The sequence below is a fragment of the Larus michahellis genome, chromosome 18 (genome assembly GCF_964199755.1).
Source record: "Larus michahellis chromosome 18, bLarMic1.1, whole genome shotgun sequence".
In the NCBI taxonomy this organism is placed as follows: domain Eukaryota; kingdom Metazoa; phylum Chordata; class Aves; order Charadriiformes; family Laridae; genus Larus; species Larus michahellis.
In genome coordinates this window covers 2,591,037-2,613,268 of record NC_133913.1, presented here as the reverse complement: position 1 = coordinate 2,613,268, position 22,232 = coordinate 2,591,037, and the positions used below count along the sequence as shown (strand labels likewise).

At 45.8% G+C, this 22,232-nt stretch overlaps 2 protein-coding genes and 1 long non-coding RNA gene across 5 annotated transcripts in view; 2 read left to right on the top strand and 1 right to left on the bottom strand.

The window, feature by feature from the left end:
* ACLY (ATP citrate lyase) overlaps positions 1-14,957 on the top strand; it is a 29,193-nt gene extending 14,236 nt beyond the window's left edge. Inside the window, exons 9-29 of one of the 2 annotated variants that reach the window (XM_074561524.1) lie at positions 349-485; positions 873-934; positions 1,093-1,210; positions 1,368-1,522; positions 1,941-2,031; positions 3,207-3,236; positions 4,983-5,124; positions 7,714-7,882; positions 8,394-8,498; positions 8,754-8,950; positions 9,122-9,203; positions 9,581-9,691; positions 10,208-10,335; positions 10,531-10,624; positions 10,901-11,055; positions 11,815-11,965; positions 12,526-12,669; positions 12,894-13,007; positions 13,514-13,596; positions 13,846-13,922; positions 14,096-14,957. In XM_074561524.1, the coding sequence (XP_074417625.1) occupies positions 349-485; positions 873-934; positions 1,093-1,210; positions 1,368-1,522; positions 1,941-2,031; positions 3,207-3,236; positions 4,983-5,124; positions 7,714-7,882; positions 8,394-8,498; positions 8,754-8,950; positions 9,122-9,203; positions 9,581-9,691; positions 10,208-10,335; positions 10,531-10,624; positions 10,901-11,055; positions 11,815-11,965; positions 12,526-12,669; positions 12,894-13,007; positions 13,514-13,596; positions 13,846-13,922; positions 14,096-14,190 (2,440 nt within the window). In that variant the 3' untranslated portion in view covers positions 14,191-14,957. The remainder of the gene's footprint in view (positions 1-348; positions 486-872; positions 935-1,092; positions 1,211-1,367; positions 1,523-1,940; positions 2,032-3,206; positions 3,237-4,982; positions 5,125-7,713; positions 7,883-8,393; positions 8,499-8,753; positions 8,951-9,121; positions 9,204-9,580; positions 9,692-10,207; positions 10,336-10,530; positions 10,625-10,900; positions 11,056-11,814; positions 11,966-12,525; positions 12,670-12,893; positions 13,008-13,513; positions 13,597-13,845; positions 13,923-14,095) is intronic. The other variant, XM_074561525.1, reaches the window with a different exon arrangement.
* LOC141732489 (uncharacterized) overlaps positions 1-15,972 on the bottom strand; it is a 29,897-nt gene extending 13,925 nt beyond the window's left edge. For both annotated transcript variants that reach the window (XR_012584123.1, XR_012584122.1), the window contains exons 1-2: positions 15,793-15,972; positions 15,311-15,363 (exon numbers count right to left, since the gene is read on the bottom strand). This is a non-coding gene — a long non-coding RNA (uncharacterized LOC141732489). The remainder of the gene's footprint in view (positions 1-15,310; positions 15,364-15,792) is intronic.
* On the top strand, positions 15,919-21,444 carry KLHL11 (kelch like family member 11). Its single transcript, XM_074561526.1, has 2 exons — positions 15,919-16,436; positions 16,527-21,444. The coding sequence occupies exons 1-2, from the start codon at positions 15,964-15,966 to the stop codon at positions 18,121-18,123; spliced, it is 2,070 nt and encodes a 689-aa protein (XP_074417627.1). The 5' UTR covers positions 15,919-15,963; the 3' UTR covers positions 18,124-21,444.
* The last annotated feature ends 788 nt before the right edge of the window (positions 21,445-22,232 follow it).

Genomic DNA, 22,232 nt, shown 5'->3' with positions numbered 1-22,232 from the left:
TTCAGAAGGTTTCTTACCGAGATGTGGGACGTAGCGTCCCTTAGAGATAATTTAATTCTGGGAGGTTGAGATGTGTTTCCTTTTTGACTTGGAAATGAACAAGCCGGCTGAAAGCTGTTTGCAGTAACATCGTTGCTGTGGTAGTCACTGAGTTCCCATCATATCTCGGAAGGATAAGAAGATTCACTATGGCTGGCAGCAAGAGGAGAGCAGCTTTGTTTTCAGCAGACAGCATGACCTCTCTGTAAAAGTCCCACTGTCACAGGAATTCGGAGTGCTTTATTAAGACCTTTATAGTGACTCCAAAATTACAACTAATCTCTTAAATAACTTTTTTTTCTTTTACAGCGACACCATTTGTGACCTGGGTGGTGTGAATGAGCTGGCTAACTATGGGGAATACTCAGGAGCCCCAAGTGAGCAGCAGACCTACGACTATGCTAAGACTATCCTGTCCCTCATGACACGAGAGAAGCACCCTGAAGGTAAGGGAGTTGCTGCAATTTCAGAGCTGCTCAGCTGTGAAGCTGCACATGGGGAAAAAAGCCTGAACAAATCTGGGCTGTTACTATGCTTAGACCTCCCTGGCAGAGCTTCTAACGTACTGCTGCCTTCCAAGTGAAACAGTGATGAATTTCTGTCAGCTCTGGCTTCAGAGCCGGGAGCAAATGTGGTTCAAGAGATTCTTATCAGAAAAATTCTTGCTTGATACAAAGCTCTTACCTTCCAGGCTCTGCTGACCACAACTTTCTGCAAACTACCGGCTAGTATGAACTGCAGTGCTGTTTCACTTTATGTCCTAAACCGCTTCACGATCTTACAGTACACTGTGTTCTTAAAACAGTTTTACTTATGCATGTTTCTTCCCTCAGGTAAAATCCTGATCATTGGAGGCAGCATTGCTAACTTCACCAATGTAGCGGCCACTTTTAAAGTAAGTGACTGTTCCGAAGTATCAGCGAATGCTCACAGTCGTCACCCCCAAGCCGTTCTCCCCAGCTCAGTGTTGTGCTGAGCCTGACAGTGCATCTCCTCCAGGAGTTCCTGAGATGATGGGGCTGCCCAGCTCACCTCTCCTATATGTTTGTTTAGGGCATTGTGAGAGCGATTAAGGATTACCAAGGCCCCCTGAAGGAGCATGAGGTGAGGATCTTTGTGCGAAGAGGAGGCCCGAACTACCAGGAAGGATTACGTGTCATGGGAGAAGTTGGTAAGGACCAACCGTTATCCTTAAGTTTTGTTCTCACATCCTGTTTCTCCCACCTGCTTTCTGCTGAGCCTTTCAAGGTTAAATGCTTCACTCTGGCACAGGCTCAGCTTGTTCCTTTTTTCCCCTCAAGGCTGACTGTTCTTGTATGCACACACAGGGAAGACCACTGGGATCCCCATCCACGTCTTTGGCACGGAGACTCACATGACTGCGATTGTGGGGATGGCGCTTGGCCATCGGCCGATCCCCAACCAGCCGCCTGCTGCAGCCCACACCGCCAACTTCCTCCTCAATGCCAGCGGCAGCCCTTCGGTGAGTCCCTTCCCCTCCTTCCTGTGAACGGCACCGCTTGCGAGGAGCCTCCTGAAGGCAGCTTCCTCTGGCTGCACCAGTTGGAAACTGATCTTGGCCACCATCGTACTTCTGCAAAAAATGTTTAGTTTAGGAAAACTAAAGTGACTCTGCCTGCATAGTTGATCAGGAGGGGGCCTCCCAACGCCCACCTCACTTGTGCATAAAATGTGACCCCTCAAAACCCACAATTTGACTCTTGCATCTACTGAGAACTTGGTCGTTTAGGAGTTTTCCCCTCACTTGACTGACATGGTCCTGTGCCAAAATTTTGGTCATCTTTGCAGACTAGCATAGCCAAAGTGGCCATCTCCTCCTATATGCTCCAGGCCTCACCTGGCACGCTGACCCTTACTGGTTTGCCTTCTGATTCTTTCAGACTCCAGCACCAAGCAGAACAGCTTCCTTCTCAGAGTCCAGACCAGATGATATTGCTCCAGCCAAGAAGGCAAAACCAACAGCCCCTCTTGGTAAGTCCAGCATTGGAAATGATTGCTAGCAGTTCTCTTCTGCTCCAGAAGACAGAACATGGACTGGACTAATGCTTTTTTCTGGATATAAAGGGAAGCAATTTTGTGGTACCTGTCTGTCTTTGTTCTGAAAATCAGTTAGGCCCTTTTAGAACGTTGTCACTTGTGCTGTTGGCTCATACACAAGGTGAGTCAGAGTTGCCTTATCTGGGATGTTCCTTTGAAGGGAACAGCGCAGCTCAAGCACTCCAGCTTTCCCACGTCCCCGTATGCAAGGCCAGCAGACAGCAGGTTAGGGTATCTGTGCTGTGGCTGCTGAACTGAAGCCTGTTTTCCAGTTGAGTGCCCCGGGGGTGTTCCCAGGGGATGCTGCTGGAATGGTCTAGGTGTTCAGAAGGTCCTTCTTGGTATATGCTGCAGCTTCCTGGTGAACACTCTACAGTCAGTTACTTCAGCAGGAGTTGTCACCTCACACATTTCGGGTCAGGTTACTGTGCAGTGTGTTGTGTGGTTTTGTTGGGGATTTTTGGTCTTGTTTTAGTTTTTGGGCTGTTTTTTTACTGAAGTCTGTAGGAAGCTTCTTTAGCATGGTGATACACAAGAGCTTTGGCAGCCTTTTGATCGTATTTGTTGGAAGCCTTACTGGGTAAGAACATGTTGTTTGGGGATAAAACAACAGCAGAATTGGGCAGGGACAGAATGTAACAATGTCCTGGTCGTCTTCCCGTGAATGTGAGGAGCTACAGGCCTCGTTTACAACAGTATGACATGATGACAGCAAGATTCAGATCTGATTCCGGTGAAACTCATCACAAACCCCACTACTGCTCTCTTAATCATTGCGCACAGGATTCTGCATGAGCAGTGCTTCAAAAAGACATTGAGAATGTACACCACGGAGCTCGCAGGGCAAGGAACTGCCACCTGAACCTGAAATGTGTTTGTGCTGGGATAAGCATAAAGTTGCTACATGGCAAAATGCAAAACCTGACATCCAAATATTTGAAGAGGAAGTACAATGGAGAGTGCTCCAGTCCACTTGGTTTTTTTTAACAAAAGCAAAACCCGAAAGCCTGTGTGCTGTGGGGAGGCGGGGAGCAGCAGCACCCCCCCTGCTGTTGGGATGACAGCAGCCAACTGTCAGATTGTTGCATGAGTGATTCTCTCTTTAACAGATTCAATCCCAGCTTCAAGACCTGGTTCAGGTAGGACACGTGTGACCAGCTGAATGTGCCTGGCCTTGCTGGCAGCTGACTTTTTTAGTTCTTGGTTTTGTTGCTGTTTTTTCTCTCCAAAAGTTTGCAGTGTTGTCTGGTCCTTCCTTCCTGCCCAGCATATTTAGCTATCACCATATGAACTTTTCATCTGTTTTTTTTTCAAGTGCAGATCACATACTCCTTTGCACAAAAGCTTACTATTTCTGGGGGACAGGGTTTTGTCTTTAATTTTTCTTCCCTTTCCCCCCCCACAATCATGATGGAGAAAAACAGACCTAGGCATATTGTGAAAAGCTCTGTTCTCTTTGCTTTCAAAAAGAAGGAATCACTAACCATGCCTAATAGGCAGCGTTTTGTTTCAAAGGGGAACAAAATAGTGCAGGTGCTGTGCTTATGAGCCTTGAAGGGCACAGAAAAGTCACCAAATGAACTAAATGTTCTTGTTGCCTTATCAGTTCAGCAAACCATTAAAGCTGTGCTCAGTGAAGTTATAGGGACTTTAAAGACTCTCTTGAGCTCTGTGCTGGATGAGAATAAACTGCTGAATCGGGGTCAAAGTAGAGTTTCAAGCCATCTCCTGTATTGTAAGACAAGGGGACGGCAGAAGGGGAACTCTCAGATTCTTCCTTGTGTGGTCTCAGACCAATAGCATCACTTTTCTGGGCCTGCATTTTCCTGTTTCTGTGAGTACTAATACGACCTCCTTGCAGGCACCCACAAGATAAACAGAATTTTTCAGGGTAGGCAGTTTCCTAATAACAAGTCACGTGGCAGTGCATCTGAACTGTGAACATGGAGGGTTGGAGAACAGTGACTGATTCCTTGTTAAAGCCAGAAGAACAGTATCCTGTTTAATCCCTAATGCTGTTTACCTTTGATTCAAAGCCAAAAAGAAATTAGTGGTAGACTCAGTTGGCATCAGCAGTTGGATCAGCTCTGAGTTCTTGAGAGTTTTAAAGTGAACTTTGCCTGGAGTCAAAGGGAGGAACTCAACGTTTTGCTGTGACAAGTGGTGTTAATATACTTTAAGCAAACAGTCCATCCTCACTAGCTGAACTGTTGCCTTTCCTGTGACTCTGTTCCCTGAAGCCAAGTTTTGGGCCATATATAAATTCTTGGAGCCATCGGGTTTGTGTTGGATTCTGGTCATCAAAAAAACTTGAAAACAAAAGCTGAGTATGTAGAGCTACTTTGCTTTCTTTGTCCCCTCCATTTCCTGCTTTTCTTTTTATTTCCTATTGTCCCACTGTGGTGCCCTGACAAACATAGGAGGCAAACCTCCCGTGGTTCTCCCAGACTGTAGGCCATATGCAAATAAACAAGTAGAATTCAAAGTTCCCTTCCTCTTCAGCTTTGCAGAATAAAACTATCTGGGAGGAACACGAATGGCCCATGTGAGAAGAGGAAGAGACAAGTTTTCATGTACCTCTCCTCTCCTACACCAGCTCCCCCTGGGGATTAAGCACTTGCCAATTTTGTGAAACCCAAAACCTGGCTATTGTGTTCGGAACCCTGGGAAGGGGGATGCTGCTTCATCTACAGTCTATTCCTTAATTTGGACAGTGTGGCTACTACATCCTGCAGTTCACCTGTTGGGTTCGGTTTGGAGGGAGGGGAATATGCTCATCTGGGAGACTTTGAGGAGACATTTGGCAAAGTTGCAGCTTTTGTCTTGCACGGATGTGAGTTTTGAATGTGTTTTGGTTTTTCCCCCCCTGCCCTCTCTCTGAGCAGGTAAAGCTACAACTCTGTTCAGCCGTCACACCAAAGCTATCATTTGGGGCATGCAGACACGGGCTGTGCAAGGAATGCTGGACTTTGATTATATTTGCTCCCGGGACGAACCTTCAGTAGCTGCCATGGTTTATCCATTCACGTAAGTAGCCTGTGTGACTGCATTATTTTTCTGAGTGCTTCTTCTGTTAGCTTCCTCCTCTTCCAGTCTCTGCTGCTCTGTAGCGTAGCTCTGCCCTAGTCTACACCTCTGCTTTAACACCTCCTCCTGTGCTCCCTTCCACCATCAGGTTGGCTTTGCAGACGGCTTCCTGTTCCCCTCAACCACTGATTTCAGGCCGCTCTGTTGAAACAGCTTAATGTTAGCCACGTACTTCAAGTACATGGGGCAGTGTGGCTGGAGAGCTGCCTGGCAGAAAAGGACCTGGGGGTTCTAATTGACAAGTGGCTGAACATGAGCCAGCAGTGTGCCCAGGTGGCCAAGAGGGCCAATGGCATCCTGGCTCGTATTAGAAATGGTGTGACCAGCAGAAATAGGGAGGTGATTGTCCCCCTGTGCTCAGCACTGGTGAGGCCACACCTTGAGCATTGTGTCCAGTTCTGGGCACCTCAACACGAGAGAGTTATCGAGGTGCTGGAGCGAGTGCAGAGGAGGGCAACGAAGCTGGTGAAGGGCCTAGAGAATAAATCTTACGAGGAGCGACTGAAGGAGCTGGGACTGTTTAGTTTGAGGAAGAGGGGGCTGAGGGGAGACCTCATCACTCTCTACAACTATTTGAATGGACATTGTAGAGAGGTTGGTGCTGGTCACTTCTCACAGGTAATTAGCGATAGAACAAGAGGGAATGGGTTCAAGCTGCAGCAGGGTAGGTTTAGACTGGACATTAGGAAAAAATTCTTCACTGAAAAAGTGGTCAGACACTGGAATAGGCTGCCCAGGGAGGTGGTGGAGTCCCCATCCCTGGATGTGTTTAAGACTGGTTTAGATGTGGTGTTAAGGGATATGGTGTAGGGGAGAACTTGGTAGAGTGGGGTTGATGGTTGGACTCGATGATCCCAAGGGTCTTTTCCAACCTAAATGATTCTATGATTCAAGTCCCACTTCATGACCTTTCAAAGGGTGTCCAAATTCTGTTCCTTCACTCGGCAAGTAAGGAAGGTATAACTAGTTGGGCTCTCCTTAACAGCTCGCTGGCTTAGCAGAGGCAGTATGGCTATGTAAGCGTTCTTCCACTCATCTGCGTGCTGCATGCTTGTCTGAGACATCTTGATTTGTGCTTGCAGCAGCTGGAATTTTCATCTCCAAATATTAGCCAGAATCAGAGCAGCTCTGCTAATAGACTAAAACAGTCTGTCTGTCATGTAGCCAAACAAAACTTAAAAAAAAAAAAAAAAAAAAAATCCTCTTCGTCTTGTTCATAGCCTTTCCCTATAGTTGCAGTTGTTTCTTGGCAGGCAGAAGTGTGCAGATCCTTCAGTGGGATAGAGAGTTCTCTTGTGGCATTTGCCCTCTCTTACCTTATCCCCACGCCTGAGGGGGGTGAGAGGGGCTATTGGGCACTTCAAACAGCCCTTGGGAGGAACCTCCAGAGCAAGCTGTGCATAAGCGGTTCTGTTATCGTACCTCACGGATGTGTGTGGGGGTCTCCCTGTCACATGGGGCAAGTAGTGAGAAGGAAAGGAGTGGCTGTCGGGGCTGCCGCTGAGACAGTGAGATGGGAGCCCATACAAAGGGAGGAGCCGTGTTTCATTTCTGTGGTATTTACAGACATCCCGGATAGCTGATGTCTAATCAGCCTCTGTCCTGCAGAGAATTTTGCCTCTTGACAATTAAGTACCTCGTGCTGTTAGTCTGCAGCTCTGATGATAATTGCAGCGCTGTAATACCTTCTCAGCAAGTGCAAACCTCAGGGCACTAAAACCGAGTGCAGGCATAGTCACATCTATAGATGAGTGGCAGCCCCTTGCAGGGTCTCAGGTTTTTAATGAAGAAAAAGCAAGAGGGATTAAAAGTTTAAGGCTACCTATAGTATCTGATTCTGCTTGACCTTTTGGAGGAAGCCAGGCTGGCAAAACCTGGAATGTTCTGTTACAAATGTACCAGTATGGGAACAGAGCTAGTATCTCCAGACTCTTAAATGACTGAACAGTACAGACTTCAGTGACGTTCCAGTTGGAGTGTCTACCGTATATAAAAGACAACACCTACAGTGAAACTTTCCCAGGTGCATCTCCCTCAGCGGGTGCGGGGCAGGGTGGGGAGGGTCTCACTGTAGCAGGATTGGAAACTTGACTGGCCCTCACATTGCTGTCCTGACTGTTCATCACAGATACTGGTTTCCTGTTCCCCCAGTCCGGTATTTGTTCCAGCCCAGTAACGCAGCTTTGCATGCATCTCATTCATTACTCTTTCTGTGCCTCATTCTGTCTTCCAGCTTGGAGTAGAATTGAGGCTCTGGTAACTTCACTGTGGGAGAGCTTATTCATCTTGCTGGATGCCTCTGTCCCCATTAGCCCGTCTCCTTCCATATGCTGCTCTGTTCTATACTCTGAAGAACCTTCTGCTGTTAGTATGGGCCCTCCCCATGTACGCTCACTTGCTAGTGAGTCTCACAGTCAGTCTTGGTGTCTGAGAACTGGGGTTTGTAAACTCCTCTATCTGCATGCACTGTATCCCTTTGTCTTTCCAGTAGCCTTAAGAGTCAGGGCTCTTTCGTCTTCTCCTCCGTAGTGGTGACCACAGGCAGAAGTTCTATTGGGGCCACAAAGAAATCCTGATCCCAGTCTACAAGAACATGGCAGATGCCATGAGGAAGCACCCAGAGGTGGATGTTCTCATCAACTTTGCATCTCTGCGCTCTGCTTATGACAGCACTGTTGAAACCATGAATTACCCACAGGTGAGTGAGGGATCTAGAAGAAGCCCAAGAAAAGATGCAAGATCTTGTCAGTAGGGTACCAGTGTCTCTTAAACCATGATGGCATTAGCAAATTGGCGTCGTCTTCTAATTTAGCAGATAAATGCCTCAGTTCTAACTCCTTACAGACTCTAAAGAGGATACTGGAATTGCATAGCGAATTCTAATGCCGGACTTGCAATTTTTGTAAGAGGGGCTCAGCACCTCTGTGTTAGGAGTAACTACTTTTGGGTTGGTTAAAATACGGTGCTGCTCTAATGTGCAAGGGCGAGAAAAAAAATAATTCTCTGAACAGTGCATTGAGACTGCTGTGAAGATCACAGTAGACTGGATCCATGTGCTGGGCCGTCCTGCGTGAGGGCACAGCACAACCTCCTGGAGGCCTGACCATGCAGATCATGCCTCTGAGCAGCTGTTTCCCTTCCCTGCCCTGCAGCATTTGTTAGAGGGGCAACACTGGGGGGTACTAATGGTTTGCTTTATCTTCATGCAGATCCGCACCATTGCCATTATTGCTGAGGGCATTCCAGAAGCCCTGACACGCAAACTGATCAAGACAGCTGATAAAAAAGGAGTTACTATCATTGGGCCTGCAACTGTAAGAACTGGTGACCTTTTTCTCCTCTTGTCCATATGTCTTAATCTTCAGATTGGCTTTCTCTGAAGGATAAAGTATATCCTACAATCCATTTTGTCTTTAGTCATATAAAGTGCATGTTAGTGTCTCACTTCTAAGGTCACATCACTGTCTTCCGTTGTTTGTATAAATACTGACAAGACTGCCTTACTGAAATGTTCCTAAGTTTCATGTACATTTAAAAGGGCTTTACATCTTTCTCTGATTTTCTTGTAGGTTGGTGGGATCAAACCAGGTTGCTTTAAAATAGGCAACACAGGAGGGATGCTGGATAATATCTTAGCATCAAAACTGTACCGTCCCGGCAGTGTGGCTTATGTTTCACGGTCCGGAGGAATGTCCAATGAGCTCAACAACATCATTTCCCGAACCACCGATGGGGTCTATGAAGGGGTGGCCATTGGAGGAGACAGGTAGGAGTCCACATCTTCAACAAAGACCATTTTTTTTTTTTTTTAAGTCAGTCAACAGAAGAATTGTTAGTAATTTGGAGGAAGATGGGCAGGTTGGCTCTTAATTTTTATTCGTTAGAAAAGTTTATGAAACTAACTCAACTTTTACTGTTTTCCCCGTATTCTACCCAGATACCCTGGTTCAACTTTTATGGATCATGTCTTGCGCTATCAGGATACTCCAGGAGTGAAAATGATTGTAGTACTTGGAGAGGTGAGTGAGACCAGTTCACTCCTATCTGAGAAATACCCAAGTGTTTTGTTTTGGGAGTATCTGACCTGGCTGCAAGGATGCTAAATAACAGCTACAGATAAGTGTCAGCTATTCATACTTTTCTTGAATGTCTGAACTTTTATTTCATGCTGCTTTAATAAAAAAAAAACTGAGCGTGTTCCACAGACGAGCATAGTCTCCCCTACCTTAAAAAAAACAAAATCAAATAAGGAGTCTTTGTCCTGAGACTTCAGCTGTTACTCAATGAAAAAAAGAGGGAGGAAAAAAACTCCAAGTAGTGCTTCCATGTGCATCTTGGAGCTGATTTCTACAAAAGTGAAAAGTTTTGAACAGCTCAGCTCTCTCTCTTTCTGCAGATTGGAGGCACGGAAGAGTATAAGATCTGCAGGGGTATTAAAGAAGGTCGTATCACCAAGCCAGTGGTGTGCTGGTGTATTGGTACTTGTGCCACCATGTTCTCTTCAGAGGTATGTGCAAAAATGGGGGCAAATGCATGAAATAAGTATATATCCAGGACGGGAAGATAAAAGCCAACTTCTCTCTCCATGCCTAAACCTTCCAGAATTGCCAGTAGCAACTTAATGTGCAGAAGTTAATAAATATAAATGGTAAAAGGTGGGTTTTTTTGCGCTTCTGTAGTCTGCCACTGGAGATTTCCAAGGGATTCTGTGTGCTTGTAAAGGGAGCCCAAAGATCCCAGGGAATGCAAGAGATTCCTGCTTCTGGAGTGGGAATGGGGAAGATGCATGTTAAGCAGCTCTGGAGAGTGGGGGAGTTTAGGGAGGCAGACATCAGTAGATGAACCTGGAGTGATTCCAGATCAGCAAATGCATATTGCAGTACTGTTAGCCCAGACAAGAAGGCAGATATGCAGTCACTGGTATTCCTCTGTCACCAGTTTCCTAGTCAGTTCTCTATTCTGTTTCACTCTCTGCAGGTAAACAACTTTTATTCCTTACTGCTGTCTCTTCTCTCGTTTGTAGGTGCAGTTTGGCCATGCAGGAGCTTGTGCCAACCAGGCTTCTGAAACTGCTGTTGCAAAGAATCAAGCCTTGAAGGAAGCTGGTGTGTTTGTTCCCCGGAGTTTTGATGAGCTGGGAGAGGTCATTCAGTAAGTCACATTAACAGGGCACCCCTTCAGCGGGGGACAAAAAACTTAGGGCACTGATTCTAACCCGATAAAAGAATATATTGCTGCTTAAGGAAAGCAACTTCTATTCATTCTGGGGTTTTAAGGTCTAGAGTAAGACCACCTCACTTGTACCTCTTAAAAGGACTTAAGTTAATAAATGGATTCTCTCCCTAGGTCTGTCTACCAGGATCTTGTGGCCAAGAGAGTGATTGAACCAGCTGAGGAAGTGCCTCCTCCAACTGTGCCAATGGATTACTCCTGGGCAAGGGTGAGCTGTGCTGTTTTAACTGCTTTTTGGTTCCTTAGAAACCAGACAGGGTGTTTGCTGTGATCCTGGGTGCTTACAGTGATAATAGTGCTGCCTTGGGGTTTTATCTCACACTTATCTGTGTTATCTGTGAGCTTACTGTCCACGCTGGTTCTAGGCTGTGGAAGCCGCTCTGAGGGCAAGCTTAAGGCATTGTTGTTTGACCATTCTGCCTCCTACTGCCCCTTGATTCTCATGTGGAATGTTTAAAATCCTATCTTTATGCTGCAATTTCAGGAGCTGGGTCTGATCCGCAAACCAGCTTCCTTTATGACAAGCATCTGTGATGAGAGAGGTCAGGAACTGATATATGCCGGGATGCCAATCACTGAGGTCTTCAAAGAAGAGATGGGAATTGGAGGGGTTCTGGGCCTGCTCTGGTTCCAAAGGAGGTGAGGCAGCTTTTTGTGAAAGCTCACAAATTCTTTGTCGTGGAGTTCTGCTTGTTTGTTAATAGACTTCTAAGCACAAAAGTAACTCCAGGATTCTTTTGTGAATATAGGATGTATTGGAAATGCCATCTCTGTGTCCGCTCCTCTGAGACCACATCACCATTTCAAGGCTTCATACAGTGTGTTTTAGTCTTGGGATGAAGTTTTCCACAAGTTCTGTGGTGTATTGAGGAAATTCTCTATTCTAGGCCTGTTTCACGCTCTCTGACTACTTGCTTATTGTAATTGTCCCCTTAGCTCTGGAGAGATTGGGGAGTTTACAAACATTGCTAACCAGCCTACAGGGAACCTTCTCAATGGTGAAAGTTTGCTGCCTTCATCTGATCGTGCTTCCATTAGAGGCACTTTGGCACTAGCTGCAGTCTCTGGCTCAGCAGAACGGGAGGAACAGAACCATAGCGCAGCCTCAAGGGGACCCGCAGAGCTCACTGATCAGGCAGCTGTGTGTGTGTAAACTCAGCCTTTCAAACAGACCCTCAGCTCTGAGCTAAACAGCTCCTGTGGAAACTGAATACAAATCTGATCTCTGAGAAAGATACTACGATGCAGTGATGGATATTGTGACCCTACAGCTCCCTCTCTCTGTTCTGCTTCTTTCAAGTATATGCCTAAAACAAAAGTCACTATCCAGTATAACACCAATTGTCTTGTCATTCAGCTTTCTTTACAGTAAATGACTTCCGTCTCTTCCTTGCTCAGGTTACCAAAGTACGCCTGCCAGTTCATCGAGATGTGTTTGATGGTAACAGCAGATCACGGGCCTGCTGTATCTGGAGCCCACAACACCATTGTCTGTGCAAGAGCTGGAAAAGATCTTGTCTCGAGTCTCACTTCAGGCCTTCTTACTATTGTAAGTACTGAATCTCCAGAAGATGTAGCTTTGCTACTCTTCACTCTGTCCAGGTTTTATTATTGTTAATTTAAGAGATTTAGATGGGCTGCAGAGCCGTGGACAGGTTGTGCCTGTTCACTCGCACTTTGAATTTCGGTTGAATTCAACTCTAATAGCTTGATGCTCTGGGTTTAAAACCTAGTCCGCTTTTCAAGTAAGCAAGACTATGCTGATGTCTCTCATTTGAGTCTAGAAATATTTTGTGGAGGCCAAACTGGTGTCAGTGTTGTCACTATATGGTTGCCTGGTCTCTTCCAAATACTGACAAGTAAAAAATATGAATAAAACAGACTTTAGATTGCATTTCCCCCCACACTGTCTCTAGTGGAGATGCGCTGGCTGCATATTGACACTTGTGTCGAGTTATAAACAGATGCTGTATCTGAGGTGCCTGCCTGACTTTAATTTCATGAATACCACATTGATGGGCAGGGCAGATGGAGAAGATAATTTTGTGCTTGTTTTGTACCTTAACTGTGGAGTCCTTTGCTATAATTCCCTTTGTGTACTGCACCCAGGGTGACCGGTTTGGTGGAGCGCTGGATGCTGCAGCTAAAATGTTCAGCAAAGCCTTTGACAGTGGGATTATCCCTATGGAGTTTGTGAATAAGATGAAGAAAGAAGGGAAACTGATCATGGGCATTGGACACAGAGTCAAATCGGTAAGAAGGCTGTTAGTACAAAGGGGAGGTTTGTTTGTGTTTTTAGAGGGGTGGGAGAGAGGGAAAAAACACACAACAAAGGAAAGAAAATTAGCAACTTTCAGAGGCAGCTATTGACCAAATTCTCAGGACTTACAAATACTAAACCTACCAATAGTAAAGCTTATGGCAAGTACCTGTGCAAGAGGCAACATCAGTGACTGTAACGTGTTCTTAACTTGCAGATAAATAACCCAGACATGAGAGTTCAGATTCTCAAAGACTACGTGAAGCAGCATTTCCCTGCCACCCCACTGCTGGACTATGCACTTGAAGTAGAAAAAATTACAACTTCTAAGGTGAAATGCGCTAGTATTTATCTCCTCTTGAGCACTTTTTCTTCCTGGGGGACAAGTGACAGGGGGTTAATACTGTATTTTAATTGCAATGCTTCATGAATTTTTCCTGGGGGTTTGGTTTTTTTCTGTGGTAGACTTTGGGCCAAGTACAGCTTGGTAAGGCTGAAGACATTTGTTAGACACTAGAAACACGATGAACAAACCAAGATCAGTTATCTTTGTTGTCCACAATACATCTGGAACTGCTGCTAGCACACATGATGTGCTGTGGCAGATGATCTCTGTAGTTTGAACCAAATGCAGGGCCATTGTTTGGGGCTGTTTATCCATTATTCGCATTAAGCGTGGCTCTTGCTCACGTTGCCAAACAGCATTGTCTATCGCTAGGCTTGTGTGCCCACAATTACAGGCAACCCTCAAATTACCCTTGAGGATGGAAGTTGCCAGGTGAACATCATTTGCCACTGTTAAACATCTTTATTGGGGTGTGTTTTCATTTCCTGCAGAAACCAAATCTTATCCTGAATGTAGATGGCTTTATTGGAGTTGCCTTTGTAGACGTACTCAGGAATTGTGGCTCGTTCACACGGTAAGTAGGTAGTGGGCTCTTTCTCTAGGTCATGGTCCTGTGAAAATGATGGGAGCCATACTGCCAGCTCATGTGGGGACAGGACTTCAAAAGGATGTTGCAAAGGAAACATAGCCTGGACTTGGGGGAAGGAAGCTTTCATGTGAATTCAGCGTTGCTACGGGCACTAGAGCAGATTCATAGCCTTTCTAAGATTGGTTCCTTAAATAGATCGCTATGATGAACTATTTATTTCTCTTTCTCTTGCAGGGAAGAAGCAGATGAATATATTGATATAGGAGCTCTTAATGGCATCTTTGTGCTAGGCAGGAGTATGGGATTCATTGGTAAGTTTGCCATCTTTCTCCTCTTCCCTCCTGCTAGGGGATGCCCCGCCATCATGAACCTCTGGGGACTCAGTCTAAAATGATAGTCGTTAAGAATACAGAAATCAAATCCGTTTCAAGGCAAAGTAAGACTAGAAGCAGAAACTTTGTAACACAAACCACTTTTATTTTAGGACACTACCTGGATCAGAAGAGACTGAAGCAAGGTCTGTACCGTCACCCGTGGGATGACATATCCTATGTTTTACCGGAGCACATGACTATGTGAGAACCTGTAGTGTTGCCTCAGAATGTTAAGTTCAAGGAGACAGAAGCCTGCACCGAGGACAGCCACAAATGGGACTTTGAAGTATAAAGGCCATTGGTACATAGACGTTGAGCTGCCTGGTCAAACTGTGCAAAGCAACTGTTTTATAAGAATAGAAACTTACTCTAATAAAAACCAAAACTTGTGATATTCTATATGTTACCTGCTGTATTTAATACTGTCTCTCACCTTTTTTTTTTTTTTTTTTACCCTACTCATTTAATTTTGTTTCCAGAAAAGATTGTAAGGGTTTAGGGCGGGGAGTTTTGCTCATAGGTGCAGTGTTACTGAACTTGCAGAAAATCCACTAGTCGGTAACAAGCTGTAACTTTTCCTGATAGAGGGGAAAGTACTCATCATTCCCATAAGCCATGATTTGGGCTTTTTTATTGTTGGTTGTTTTTTCAATTTGTTTATGGTGTTCTCATCTTGAGTCTGATTGTATCCTGAATAGTGGGACCACTGCTTATGTATAACCAATGTTACTCAAATGCTGGTGTAGTAATTTAAAGTGTAAAGTTGTAACATACTGCTGTTAAAACTGTGAAACTACATGTATTCCAGTGTCTGTATTTATGCAAACAACTTCTCATTTACTATTAGATTGCTGGTATACGGAATGTCACTCATGTTACCCCAGATGCAAAAATAATCTCAGTAATAACTTCAGCGTCCTACTTGTCTGTGTATTGTAACCTAACTCAAATAAATGATACACTACTAATTTATTCTTTTTCTACTTCTGGCTTCTAAAAGTTGGTCCCAGACACTGTCTGGTGGACTGTGGCGCAAGGTGGGAAACGGTCATCTCACAAAATAACAAATCTCAGAGCAGTTATTCCTCTCATGGTGTGTGTTCTGGTGGATCTAAGGGGGACGGGGGGACGACAAACAAACCACCAGACTTTCAGCCTGTGTCAGGGTGAAATTTAGCAAATTAGAGAATAAAAAGAAGGAAGGTAATTATCTAAAATTGATCCAGCATTACACAAGTGTTAGGGAACTGTATTGTGTTGTATAGTAAACATTGAAATAATCAACTACAGCTCACTTTGTTGTAGTTAACAAAGAAATAGTGTACCTTACTTGGAGTGAGTGAATTCCTCAGGTGAAGTCCCTTCCCTGCAGGCATGCCTGAGAGGGATGTTAAGGAGAAAAAGAATTAAAAGCATAGCTTAAGGCTCTGAATAAAACTGCACGTATGGCCGGTCTGTGGTACCTGTGCCGTGTGGCAAAGGGATCCCGTTCCCTCACAACTGACACATGCGGAACAAGCTCCCTCTGTGCTAAATCGGGATCACCGGCAGCGGCCCTGGCTGTCACACCGGTGTCACCAACCGGCCCAGGGCCACCCCAGAGCGGAGACGCCTCAGGGGCAGGTCAGGACTCAGGCCCTGTGTGGGGCAGGCCCACAGCTCCCTCCTGACGGGTTTTCCACGCTCCGAGCAGGAACGGGCTCCCCGCGTCCCGCCTTTCGCCTGAGGCGGGGGGGGCTGGTGCCCCTGCCGCGCTGCTGGCCCAAACGCCCCCTCTGCTCGCTGGGGAAGCGAGAGGGGCACTCACCTCGGTCACGTCGCTGCTTCCCGAGGGGACGGGGGGCCCCGGGCACCGCGCTGGCCCCAACCGCCCCTCAGCGCCCCGCCCGCCATTTTACCGGCGGCGGCGGCGCCCCCTCCCCGCCAGGGGGCAGCGCGGCGCTCGCCTCGCTCGCAGACGCACTGGCCGCCACCCGCCATGTCGGACAAGATGGCGGCGGCCGCGGCCTCCCCTCAGCCGCAGCCGGGCCCCGGCCCGCCGGCGGCGGAGGCGGAGGGCGGGGGCCCGCGCGGCGGCGGGGCGGACGGGGAGGCGGAGGCGGAGGAGTTCGGGTGCCCGGCGCACTGCTCCGACCTGGCCTGGCGGCAGAACGAGCAGCGCCGCCACGGCCTTTACTGCGACATCACTCTGGCCTTCGGCGGCGGGCGGCCCGGGACGGCCCGCGAGTACCGAGCGCACCGCTCCGTGCTGGCCGCCGCTACCGAGTACTTCACGCCGCTGCTCTCGGGGGGGTTCGCGGAGTCGCGCTCGGGCCGCGTGGAGCTGCAGAAGTGGAACTCGGAGGGCGGCCCCGACCCCGACACGGTGGAGGCCGTCGTCGGCTTCATGTACACCGGCACCATCCGCGTCAGCCCCGGCAACGTCCACGAGGTGCTGGAGATGGCGGACAGGTGAGCGGGGCCCGCGGCCCGGGGGGGCTGGAAGCCACCGGACCGGCGGCAGCCGGGCCCCGACATCACCCCTGTTCGTTTGTTCTGCAGGTTTCTGCTGACCCGGTTAAAAGAGTTCTGTGGAGAGTTTCTGAAGAAGAAACTCAACCTCTCCAACTGTGTTGCGGTGCACAGCTTAGCCCACATGTATTCCTTGAATCAGCTGGCCCTCAAAGCTCAGGATATGATCAGGAGAAACTTCCACAAAGTTATCCAAGATGAGGAGTTCTACACTTTGCCCTTTCACCTCATCCGAGACTGGCTCTCAGACCCGGAGATCACAGTGGACTCTGAAGAAATCCTCTTTGAGACTGTTTTGAAGTGGGTTCAGAAAAAACCTGAGGAAAGAGAGAGGTACTTTGAAGATCTCTTTAAACTGCTTAGATTGTCTCAGATGAAACCCACTTACCTTACTCGCCACGTCAAATCGGAAAGGCTGGTATCGAGTAACGAAGCCTGTGTTAAATTAGTGTCTGAAGCCGTGGAGAGTCATGCCTTGCGGTCTGAGAACTTGCAGTCCGGTAATCTACAACATTCCGCTTGTCCGGTAACGTTGTTGCCGCGTTTTGGACAAAACATGGATGTCATTATGGTGATTGGTGGTGTGTCGGAGGGAGGAGATTACTTAAGTGAGTGCGTAGGGTATTTCATCGATGAAGATAGGTGGGTAAACTTACCGCACATACATAATCATCTTGATGGGCATGCTGTTGCTGTGACAGAATCTTATGTTTATGTGGCTGGCTCCATGGAACCAGGGTTTGCCAAGACGGTAGAAAGGTACAATCCAAACAGGAATATTTGGGAGCAGGTCTCAAATCTAATAACCAGGAAGCATTCTTTTGGCCTTACTGAAGTTAAAGGAAATTTGTACAGTATTGGTGGACATGGCAATTTCAGTCCTGGCTTTAAAGATGTGGCCATTTATAATCCCGAACAAGATAAATGGCTTAACTTGGAGTCAGCACCAAAGATTCTTCGTGATGTCAAAGCTGTTTCTGTTGAAGACCGGTTTGTTTATGTTGCTGCTCGTACCCCGGTTGACAGTGATAGCGAAGATGGCTTGAGGGCGGTTATTATCAGATACGATGCTGAAACAAGGCAGTGGCAGGATGTGGAGTCTTTGCCGCTCATTGATAACTATTGCTCTTTTCAAATGTCTGTCGCTAACACAAACTTTTACCATACAGCATCGTGCTGCCCCAAGAGTTACCCTATAGATAATGAGGAAGCTAAGGTAAAGATCTCTGGGAGGGCCTCGGATGAGATTCTGGAAAGCTTACCCCCAGAGGTGCTTAGCATTGAAGGAGCAGCTATTTGTTATTATAAAGATGATGTTTTCATCATTGGGGGGTGGAAGAACAGTGATGATATTGACAAGCAATACAGGAAAGAGGCCTATCGTTACTGTGCTGAGAGAAAGCGCTGGATGCTTTTGCCTCCTATGCCTCAGCCTCGCTGCAGAGCAACAGCCTGCCACGTGAGAATTCCCTTCAGGTGCTTGCAGGGAACACAAAGATACCCCATGCCACAAAATTTGATGTGGCAAAAAGATAGAATAAGGCAAATGCAGGAAAGGCAGATGCAGGAAATGCACCGACACTCCCTAAGCTTACGGAGAATGCCACGCTCGCAGATTGAGTGCTAATTTATGGAATGACACTCCTCCTGGGGAATCTAGGAAATACTGTGCTAAACCATTTTGTTCGGCTTAATATGTCTTTATAAGACATGAGGGTGTTGATTGGATTTGGTGTGTAAAACCAGCATCTTTTATTTACTGAAAATTAAGAATCAGAAATTGAGGGTGGATGGGAATTGAGAAACTACATGAATCCAATCCAACATTATTTAATGGTGCCCAGGGAAGAACTGTAGCCTGTAACGGGCTGTGAAATATCTCCAGGAACATTAAGTCTGTTATTTCTCTGTTCAGATCTTTGTTTTCAAGGATTTCTGTAGAGTTAGCCTCTAACGGTTCTATTTTGAAAATCAAAGATCTCAATCTTAATAATTTAGTGGTTACATTTGTGTGTGCTTGAAAGCACCTGTTTTATTTGCACTTACATATTGACATTCCTTTGATTCTCTACTTCTCAGTGACTAAACTTCACATATATTTGGTGTTAGTGTACTTAGCTTTCCCACGTTGGAGGCAAGTGCAATGGTTATAACTATATCTGAAAACAAAAGCACAATCTTTCTTTATAAAATTACTTCAGGATGTTTCTATGTGTATCAAATATTTTGTATCCGTATGGGGTCTAGAAAGGCTGCAGAGTTTGTTTATAAATGGGTAATTGGTAGAACATCAGCCACTTGCTAAAACAGAGAACTTGAGGCAGTAGATTTTTTTTAGGTATATCTGAAGATGCTTTGAGTTTGTCTTTGACAGCTTCATGAGAAACTTGGGTCAGCAATCAGCCTGATAAAAGGAGTGAAAACCAGCAAAGTAGCCACCCACCAACATTGACTACTCATTTCTATCAGCGTGGATTAGTAAGAATGAGATTCTTTCACAGTAACAGATTGGAACCTGAGCTACTTATAGATCCTTTCTCAAATGTTGCCTGCGTTTTAATTCTAATGAAAAAGTGATGAGAAAACCCCTGCGAGCCTGTTTCCGGCCTGTCTTTGACAATCAGTACCCTTTTGCCTTCAGTATTCCTTCCCTGGAAGCTTACAGCAGCTGTGCTGCAGTGCTCCTTAACAAATCGGCACTTGGGTGTTCCTCTCGAAGTGAGGTAGTTGTGTTTCCATAGTCTCTGAATGTTTTAACTTCCCCTCTTACTGTGGCAGTAAGATTAAAGCCGATTTAAATACCTGTTGGCATTTTGAGGTGGTTTTACATAAATCAGTGCCCTGGTTGGCTCTGGTTTGCTTACTGCTGTACTCCCAAGGAACAGAATGTGGAATATTCCCTTTGGAGTATCGCTGCCTCTTAGTTAACTGTCACACTGAACACTCCTCCTCCCTGACCTGAGGAGCTCCAGGATGGTTTTGGTTACTAGCGGATTCAGTGCATCCTTCCTACCTCCTTTTCTTCCCCGTCCTTCCCTTCATTGGAATGTTTCAGGTTTTCACACGCAACCGAACTCAGGATCACAGGGAAGGGAAAGGGAGGAGTAACCAGGGTGTTCCAAACTTGGTGTAGCCAAATGTTGTTGGAGAATCTGTTGACTGTCTTTGGTTCGTATGATAATTTGCTGGTGGTTTTGATGTGGGTAACTTCTTTGCAAAAGAACTTCTAAACAGTTTGGTTTTTTGTTTTGTTTTTTTAATTGTTTAGCTTACTGAGCTGATACTTCTCATTTTCCAATTCAGCAGGCAACCTAGATCATATCTGAAACACCGGGTAAGTCTTTAAACCACATAGTGTGTAAAGGTTTCTCTGATGTGTACATCCCTTAACACTCCACGTTGCAGTTCACTTGCCACTTTTGATATCGATAAGTTGTCTTTGTGTAATAGAATAATCTAGCCTTATTTAAAACAAACACACACCTTGAAAATCTGACCAGTTTAGTCGCAATTTGCTCATCTGGGGTAACCGTGTTGTATTTTATTCACCCGTTGGGTTGTTAGAGCAGATTAAATTGTATGATGCCGGCCTAACGCAAGAGAGGAAATAGGTGAGCTTGTTCAGGTGTAAGCCTGATGTCCAGCGGCGACTGTTACAAACCAGCCCATGCAGGCCTGTGAGCGAGGGGTTAATCAGTGGAGTGCGGCCCATGAGCTCTTGCAGATTTGGCTGGAGTAGTTTAAGAATTACTGCCCCTACAGCAGGGTTTGTGAATAGAAGTGTGAAAATGCCTCGCAGCTTTAGTACTAAAACCACTGATTTGTGGGAGCTGATTTTAAGATACTTTACCAGACTCTGCACAGAAGCAACGGAGAAGAGTTTACATGCTCCATCCCCTGACTTTCCTGTAGGGATTTAACAGAGGTAAAAGCCCTCTTGTAGTCTGTCAACAAAAACGGACCATTTGTAGGGAGAAATAGCAAGATTATTATTTCAGTTGGAATACGAACCAAATAGTTTGATGTGTGGCAGCATGCCACAAAGTTAGATGCAAGAACAAGGTTCTTGCACTCTTTCTTTTTTGAAGCAAAATTGATACTGCACTCACCATGAGAACTTTTGGCTGACATAGAAGCTGTATAGTTTACTGAAAACATTCCACTCAAAGACAATGTCAGAACAGCTTAGGTTCTAGAGAGCTAACTTGTGAATGCCAGCCGTGATTCTGTATGTGCTGCACGATATCTCTGTTTGCATGGTGAGTGGTGGGCACTGTGACAGCACCGGTTTGCTCTAACGTTTGCTATGCCAATTTTATGATATTTTTACGTAGTTGGGGTTATTTTAGCCTTGACTTGAAGCGGACCAATTGCATTGCACATAGTTTTTAACTGACAAGTGTAACTGTCCGTCGTATCACCTGTAGGTATGCGGAAGAATTGCATTATTGACTCTGGCTGTAATTTAGCCCACAAACCTGCGAATCGCATACCAAATCCCATGTGGCCCTTGACTGCCATAGCTTGCTGGGTGTTTATAAAATAATGCTCTAAACAAAAGCCTGGGAATTTTTTCAGTATGTTTCTAATGGCTCGTTAAGTGTCAGTAAGATCCTGGTATGTATTCAGTTAAGTATTCAGTTAGCGGGTTGACTTTTGGCCTTCCTCATGTGAAGGAACATCAGGTGGAGTTTTTCCTCTCCTGATGACAATCGTACCTCTATACTGGTACTGAACACGTGCCACGGAACGCATGTTTCACGTCCTTGTCTTTCTGCTCATAGTGTTGGTGGAGTAGGACACTTCCTGCCTAGCACTTGGCGGTCATCGTATCAATTCCTAGGTGCCGTATGTGGACATAATATTTTATAACTACCTGAATACTCTGTTAGTATGCTGGGTTTGTATGTCTTTTTGAGAAGACTTTCTCTTGCACAGAGTAGGATACCACTCCAAAAATGAAGAAAGCATGCCAGCATTTTAGCATGCATTATGAATAACTCTGCCAAGCATTCTGCTATACTAGTTCAATATAATTTTTCTCCATTACAGTAAATGTTAAATCAGAACTATTGGCTCAATTTGTCTGTCATGGAACAGACTGATCGCTGCTGGCAAACTGAGTCACAAAGAATTACAACTTTTTAGGTTCTTTTTAACAGAACCTTGTAAGAGTATGGTGTAACATTTAGTGGGCTTAAACAAGCAAGCTTAAAATAGATGGATTTATTTTCAGTTATGCCCACATTATGTGCAGGTATAAATCCTATCTCTAATTTGACAGCCCTGAGCGGAAGCCTGATCCAACAGGTGCTCCTGGGGATCTGATCTTATTGCTAGTGTGAATGCAAAGTGCGGAACTAATGAGATGTTTGAAGACCATTAAGAATCAGATACTCCTCATAGGTCCATGTCACTGTGGGGCACGGCAGCTGTACCCTCCTGTCGCTAGTAATGTAGACTTCAGCAGATGGCTCGGGGAAGCAGCACTCCTGTACTTCCTTCCAGTGAGGTCAAGTAGTAAGTGTGTAGAGGCCGTTGGAAACAAACCCTGCTGTAATGTTCTTTCCCTTCAGTACACTGTACTAAAGTTTATTGTAATAAGTGAATGAATGAATGAAAATAAACCTTTTATTTCTCTAGCATTCTGGTGTCCCTTTGGTTTTTGAAGTTGCTACGTAGGCTGTGGCTGATGTGCACGTTCTGTGGTGCCATAGAATGCAAGTTTTCAGCGGT